The sequence below is a fragment of the Lucilia cuprina genome, chromosome 4 (assembly GCF_022045245.1).
Source record: "Lucilia cuprina isolate Lc7/37 chromosome 4, ASM2204524v1, whole genome shotgun sequence".
Taxonomy (NCBI): domain Eukaryota; kingdom Metazoa; phylum Arthropoda; class Insecta; order Diptera; family Calliphoridae; genus Lucilia; species Lucilia cuprina.
Window position 1 is genome coordinate 95,331,570 of NC_060952.1, and position 8,194 is coordinate 95,339,763.

An 8,194-nucleotide genomic window follows, 5' to 3' on the forward strand; every position below is an offset into this window, starting at 1 on the left:
CTGAACTAGAACTGAACTAGAACTGAACTAGAACTGAACTAGAACTGAAATAGAACTAACCTGGAACTGATCTAGAACTGATCATGCAACAAAATTCTAAACAAATCTAAACAAAATCGATTAACCACAATATTTTCCATATAAAATGGAGCAATCACCATTATTTTATACTGTTGATCACAAAATATTCTGCAGCAAGTGATTACAAAATATTCCATAGAAAATGTAACAATCAAAATATTTTCTATAAAATATTCAATAATCACAAAATTTTCTATATAAAAAGCAACAATCACCATACTTTTATATTGCCAATTATAAAATCGACCGATCACAAAATTTTCAAAGAAGATTTCTTTGAAAACCGATCGATCACAAAATTTTCTGTACCAAAAAGGTTATCCACAATATTTTTCATAGAAAATGGAGTGACCTCGATCGTTTTAAACTGTTGGTGATAAAATTTTACAATATGCAACGAGCACAGTATTTTCTATAGAAAATTTAACAATCACAAAATTTTCTTTTGAAAATTCAACGTTCGATCTATTTTCTTTATTACAAAATTGTTTATAGAATATTGATTTATTAACTTTTTTCTATAGAAAATATATGGATTTACAAACATTTTTATAAAAAATTATTCGATTACAAAAATTTTCTTCCGAAAATTGTCGATAACTTGAATTGTTTATCAATAAGTTATCGATAACGGTGTTTGTATTGTAAACACTTAATTGGCGCTGCTTTCACATAGAAATATTTTAATTGTTGTCTGGAGAATTTTAATTCCTGTAGTAAATACATCAACCGAATATGCATTATTTAGCATAGACAAACACCTTAGGGCATTGTAATAACGCCGTATAACGTTTGTTTTGTAAAAAATAGTGCTGCCACTAAATTTATTTTTCTTTATTCCCAAATTGGATATTTTATTTGTTATTAAAGTCTAATAAGAATAAGAGATTTAGGAAGGAATAATATAGATATTACAAACTGTTAAAGAAGATCTTGTCAGTTAGGCTCTTTAACTTTTTGATGAAATATTGTTTGATAAGATCAAACAATTTTTAGTGATTTTATATGGAATCTTAACGAAAGTAAAGTTAAGGTAAAAAAATAAATATTTAAGATTAATAATAAAATTTCAATTCAAAATTCATTTCTGTACCTTGACCTCCCTAATCATGTGACAAAAAAAATAGATCAATAAATCGTTATTATTTTATCAAGATTTTTAAAAACATTTCTATTTTTGATGAAATTCTATAAAATACTCTTAAACAAAAACATCTTCTTTGACAAGAAAATAGTAAATATAGGGCTCCTAACAATAGACCCATAATTAATAGTTTATTTGAAAGATAAATACTACGATGTCGCCGTAGCACTTTTAAAATTTATGATAACATTATAAAAAATACTATTTTACTAAAGCGATAATAGCAAGTGGATAAAAATAACCGATCACCAACACCTTTCATTATCATTATCCAACTAATTTCAAATATAAATAGAACCCCCCCGTCGGCCAAAAATAACAATGGTTCTAACACGATCTTTATTATATGACTCAATTGTATGAACGTGAAATAATTATCACTAGATTTTTATAAGTCTAGCAAATATTTATATCAAAAAATGTGTCTATTAACGTAGGAGCATTTTGCAATTTGTCAAATATTATAAAATATTCATAATCATTTGCAAATTGTTAGATTTTAAAAGAAACAATGCCAAAGGGGTTTTGGGATTGTAAAATCCAACTATTAGATAATCAGTTAAAGTAGTGAAGGTTTTGTTAAATTGTTAATTAATTGTTTTGAATGAGATATTGCTAAAAGTTGAGAGATAAGACATACTTGTAGACAATTTATCGAAAAGTGATGATCATAAAATTTTTATAGAAAATTTAAAGATCACAACATTTTCTATAGAAAAATTAAAGATCACAAACTTTTTTAACGAAAATTAAACAATTACAAAAATTTTCTATAGAAAATTTAAATTTTCTATAAAAAATGTAACGATCGATAAAGATCACAAAACAAATCTACAGAAAAACGATCAATCATAATATTTTTCCATAGAAAATTGAGCAGATCACAAATATGTCTATAGAAAATTGATCGATCACAAAATTTTTTACAGAAAATTTCTTAAGAAAATATAGAAAATTTAACGATCACAACATTTTCTATAGAAAAATTTAAAAAAAAAATAACGAAAATTCAACGATCACAAAAATTTGAAAAAAAAATTAACGATCACAAAAAAAATCTACAGAAAATCGATCAACCACAATATTTTCTATAGAAAATGAAACGAGCACTATATTTTATACTGTTGATCATACAGTTTTCTTTAAAAAAACGATAAACAAACGATCAAGCACAACATTTTCTATAGAAAATCTATCGATCACTATATTTTATACTGTTGATCACAAAATCGATCAATTATATCATTTTTCATAGAAAAGAGCGATTATTATTTCATACTAGAAAGTAAAGTGATCACTACGACTTTAAAAAGTCGATCACATAATTGTCTATAGAAAATCGATCGATCCCAAATTTTCTATAGAAAATCGATTTTCCACCATATTTTCTATAGAAAAACGATCAAACACAATATTTCCCCTAGAAAATAGAGCGATCAATATACTTTATACTATTGATTACAAAATAGTCTACAGAAAATCGATTACACATTTACAATCATCTAAAATATTTTCTATAGAAAATTTCCTATAGAAAGTTAAAGAAAGACAACATTTTCTTAAAAAAAAAAAATCGAGCTAGTGATCGCTACTTTACACTGTCGATTACAAAATTGTCCATAGAAAATCGATCGATCACAAATTTTCTATAGAAATTCGATCATTCACAATATTTTCTATAGAAAATGGAGCGATCTCTATATTTTCTATACTTTCGATCACAAAATTTTCTATAGAAAATCGATCGATCACAAAATTTCCTACGGCAAGTCCATTAAGATCAATAGTTTCCATAGAAAATAGTGCGATCACTGTCGATCAAAAAATTTTCTAAAGAAAATAGTGCGATCACTGTCGATCACAAAATTTCCTAAAGAAAATAGTGCGATCACCGTCAATCACAAAATTTTCTATAGAAAATAGTGCGATCACTGTCGATCACAAAATTTTCTATAGAAAATTGATCGTCCACAATATTTTTTATAGAAAATGAAGCGATCAGTATATTTTCTATACTTACGATTACAAAACTTTCTATAGAAAATGGAGCAATCACTATATTATTTATAATTTCGATCACAAAATTTTTTATCGATCATAAAATTTTCTATAAAAAATTTATCAAAAAGAAAATTTTCTTTAGAAAGTGGTTTTTAAATTGAAATTACTTTACATTTCACAACTTCTTAGAGTTTTTAAACATTTTTCGAACCAAGGTTAACCGGACAGCAATAACATTTTCTTAGGAAACTTTTGTTATAATATTCCTGTCATACCAGTTATATTTACGTTTTTTTTTCTATTCATATTTTTTTAAAACAATCGATAATGTGGGCAGATATTTGCCATACTAGTGTTTAAGTGTTAAAAATGTAATCAGTAGGTCAATGCCTTTGATTATAAAGTTTAAGCAAAATCATGTTAACAATTATTTAAAACAAAAATGTTGCATGTCTGTCAAAGGTGAACTGGTTGAACTGGAATATGCAACTTTAACTATTTACAACATTACGGACGAATTAAAAAGAAAAACTTATTAAGGGGATTTACAAAGTAATCAAGTGCATTTTGTTTATCTTAGAAATAAATTTATATAATTTTCTATATTTATTAATATAGAGAGAGAGAGAGTTGTGCATTTGTTTATAAATAATAGTAAATATTATTATATAATTTAAATTTAAATATTTGTGTCATAAATAGTAAAACGAGTATAAAACGTAAATTTGTTCTCTATACATGTCGGCAACTCATAGAATGCAAAGACCAAGTTGGGAATCAAGTCTTTTTATGTCTTCTTAACTGATGACAAAGTAATGGTTCCAACCGATCATGGGACAAGTCAACGTATAGTATTTGTTTTAATTTCAATTATATCAGAAGATCACTTGAAATTATTCCAATTGGGCATTTCAGTGCATTTAAAACTACCTCAATTGTAACTTGTTTCTTGCAGCAGTTTTGTTTTTTTTTTTTATTTTTAATAAATTTATGATCGAAATAAATTAATTTAATAGATAAAGATTAGAAATAGATTTCATATTTATAACATATGAGTTAACACTTGTTTAAAATGACGTCGATTTGTATTCTATATATCGGACACAAATATATATATATATATATATATTACAACGCAATTGCAAAGAATTTTGATTGGATGAAGTTAAGAATTTATAATAAATTTATAATAAAGATAGAAATTTTTCTATAGAAAATATTACGATCGCTACAATTCTCTATAATTTCTATTGCGATCGCAATATTTTCTATAGACAATTATAACGATCGCAATATTTTTTCACTAAAATTTCTATAGCGATCGCAATAATTTCTACAGAAAATTGTAGCGATTACAATAATGTGACGACCCCAACATTTCATAGAGAGAATTGTGGCGATGGCTATAATTTTCTATAGGAAATACTGCGATCACTACATTTTTTTATAGGAAATATCTATCGCTACAATTTTCTATAGAAATATTGTAATCGAAACTATTTTCTATAGAATTTATTGCGATCGCTAAAATTCTCTATTCGAAATATTGCGGTCGTCTCATTATTGCATTCGCTACAATTTCCTGAAAAATTATTGCGATCGCTACAATTTTCTATAGGAAATATTGCGATCGGTATAGAAATTTTTGCGATCTCTATAGTTTTTTATAGAAAATATTGCAATCGTTATTAACAATAGAAATATTGCGATCGCTTAAATTTTCTTTAGAAATTATTACGATCACTAAAATTTCCTATAGAAAATATTGCGATCGCAACTTTATCTATAGAAAATGAACTAATCAATTCATTTCTTATAAATATTTTTGCGATAGTTTCACTTTTTCTTCCTTATTTCTTTAAACAAAATCATGTTTCTTCTCATGGTTAAAAAAAAACAATTGCATTAACAACTTATTACAATATTTAATTAAAAAAATATTAATAAATTAGTTTAAATTAAAAAAAATATTAAAACAATTTTGAGAATTTTCTATTAAAAAATATTTTCCGCATAAAATTTAATGCAAATTTTTAGCGAAAAATATTAATAATATAACTTTTTTAAATAAAAATACAATTCATCATTTAACAATAAGCTGAATAAATAACTAAAAAACGGAACAGTAAACAAGCCTGAGAAAGAAAACAAAAATCAATTTAAATTAAATTATTTAATTAATTATTTATGCAATTGGTGCAAGGTACGTCAAGCCCATAAAACAAGGTGTTAAGAAGAGAGTTATTTGTTTTATTTCAGCAGATATTTAAAGGAGTTTATTGTTAAGGAAATCCATACATTTTAAAAGAAGAACTCGAAAATCAAAGTTATCAAATGTTAGACGAGTGATGGGCAGAGAGAGAAGGTTCTCAATTTAAAATGGTGGCCTCCACTATAAAAATTAATAACATTACAGCAAAAGAGAGTATTTAAAACAAAGTTAAGAAGGTGAAATTTTCTTATCAAAGATTTCAGAAATATATTTGATTGATTATTAAATACATTTAGTATATAATTTCCAGCTTAATACATTTCTAATCAAATGAATTGATTCTGTTTAAAGGTTTCAAAAGGAAGTTCCTTCAGTTAATAATATATTTAGTATTGAATTACGACTAAGAACTGTAGTGTAGTAAAACGAAAGCTTTTGTTTCCTTAAACTTGGAAAATTTCTATATATTGATAAAAAAAACTATGAAAACAATTGATATTTAACGGAAATGATTTAATTTAAAAGAGGAAAATTTTTCAAATTGAAAATATTGACAAATACAAATTTGTTAGAAACGTGTCTAATAAATTAAGTTGGTGTCAATATGTAAAGTTAATAAAATATAATAAAAATAATTTAACTATTTGTTAGGTTTTCCAAAGAAATTAACAAGATCTATCAACAACTATTTAGCATATTAAATATTAGATGTAAATAATTAACAGATGAAAAAAATGCATTAATTAAAGATCTAGTTTAAGACGATTAGTAAATAAATTAATCAGGCTCAACTATATGTAAGAGCAAATCCTACTTTATTGTCTAGTCTATAGTCTGATCAATAGTGTAGTCTATAGTCTAGTCTTTAGTCTAGTCTATAGCCTAGTCTATAGTCTAGTCTATAGTCTTGTCTATAGTCTAGTCTATAGTCTAGTCTATAGTCTAGTCTATAGTCTAGTCTATAGTCTAGTCTATAGTCTAGTCTATAGTCTAGTCTATAGTCTAGTCTATAGTCTAGTCTATAGTCTAGTCTATAGTCTAGTCTATAGTCTAGTCTATAGTCTAGTCTATAGTCTAGTCTATAGTCTAGTCTATAGTCTAGTCTATAGACTAGACTATGAGCTAGATTATATACTAGACTATAGACGAGACTATAGACTAGGCTATAGACTAGACTATAGACTAAACTGTAGACTAGACTATAGAATATAGTAGTTAAGTAGTCTGTGGCCAGAAGCCCTAATTGTATTTACATCTTAATCTTGAAAATTTGCTCTAAATTGTGACACTTTTTTTCGAGCCATTTTTTCAAGTGGTTAGTATTTATTTAAACAATTAAATCAACAATTTTTATTTGCAAATTTATTCAACAAATTAATAATTAATAAACAAACATTACAACAATAAAATCAAGAAACAACAACAACATTTCATTCAAAAAAGAGAAAAAATACGCTAAATATTTAAATAAAAAAACTTGTGTTCGTTTATTTATTAAATTGAGTTTAAACGAACCACGAAGATTTGAAAATTACTTTCGTAACAAATAAAACGAATGGCAAAGACGACAACAAACGACAGACACCACTAAGCAAAAGGGTGCAAAATTGTCGTATGAAAAGTTTTGAATAGAAAATTAAGAGCATTTTCTTTAGTTTTATATCGGATCTCAAAGTGTCAAGTCGAAATCGTGGAGGAATTGAAAAGAAAACGCTTCGGACAGGCAGTTTATTCTTGTCTTTTATAGTTTTTATTTAACTATTGAATGAAAAAGTATTAACTGCAAATAATTTATTTTATTGATGTACGTTACAAAAATTTATTTGTTTTATTTTAATTTTTTATTTGTCTTCGATAAGTGCGCGAAGAGAAAAGACAAAAAAAAATCTATTTTTAATTGAATGAAATTGATGTTAAATGTTTTTATATTCAAGAAAAGAAATTTGTGGTGAAAGAAAGCGACAATTTAGTTTTTTTATTAATGAAAAAGCATACTGAAGATTTATTTAATTAATAAATATTTTTGATTTTTTTCAATTGAAACTTGTGCTGTAATGATTTTTATAGTTAAAAACATAGTGAAAAATTAATCAAATTATTTAGTTTAAAAAAACTTAAATAATCATTATACAAATGTGTGATTAAATTTTACAACTCCAAACAAATACTGTCCCTTAGGAACCACTCATGTAACTAGTTATAAGTTTACATTCGCTTTTTAACAGTACCACCCTTTAAAATTTATTAAAAATTAAAAAAAAATATATTTTTAAACCTTAAAATATATCCGCGTTTATTTTTATTTCTTAAAAATAAAATAAATAGATTTTTTTCACGTTCAAGTTCTTGGCCACTTAATTCAAATAATTTTGTTATTTTGTCTAAATATTAGAAATTTTGTAAATTGTGTGAAAATTTTGTTAAAAAAAATAAAAATGAATTACAAAATCTAAAACATTTTGAAAAGAAAAATAATGCACTCAACAAGTAGTTCAGAGAAGACAGACAACGGACCTTCTATAGTTCTCACAACATGTCGAATCGTTTAGACAAGGTAGCAACCGATGAATTTTATAAAATAAGCAAAAATAAAATAAAATTAACACTTCTTAGAGAAACTGTAAATTGTTTTAGTTTAGTTCTAGTTTAGTTCTAGTTCAGTTCCAGTTCAGTTCTAGTTCAGTTCTAGATCAGTTCTAGTTCAGTTCTAGTTCAGTTCTAGTTCAGTTCTAGTTCAGTTCTAGTTCAGTTCTAGT

At 25.4% G+C, this 8,194-nt stretch overlaps 1 protein-coding gene across 1 annotated transcript in view; it reads left to right on the top strand.

The window, feature by feature from the left end:
- Positions 1 to 5,605: 5,605 nt before the first annotated feature.
- The window catches only part of LOC111676531 (solute carrier family 22 member 3), an 8,387-nt gene continuing 5,798 nt past the window's right edge, over positions 5,606 to 8,194 (top strand). The window contains exon 1 of the mRNA XM_046947997.1: positions 5,606 to 5,651. Coding sequence (XP_046803953.1) covers positions 5,606 to 5,651 — 46 coding nt within the window. The remainder of the gene's footprint in view (positions 5,652 to 8,194) is intronic.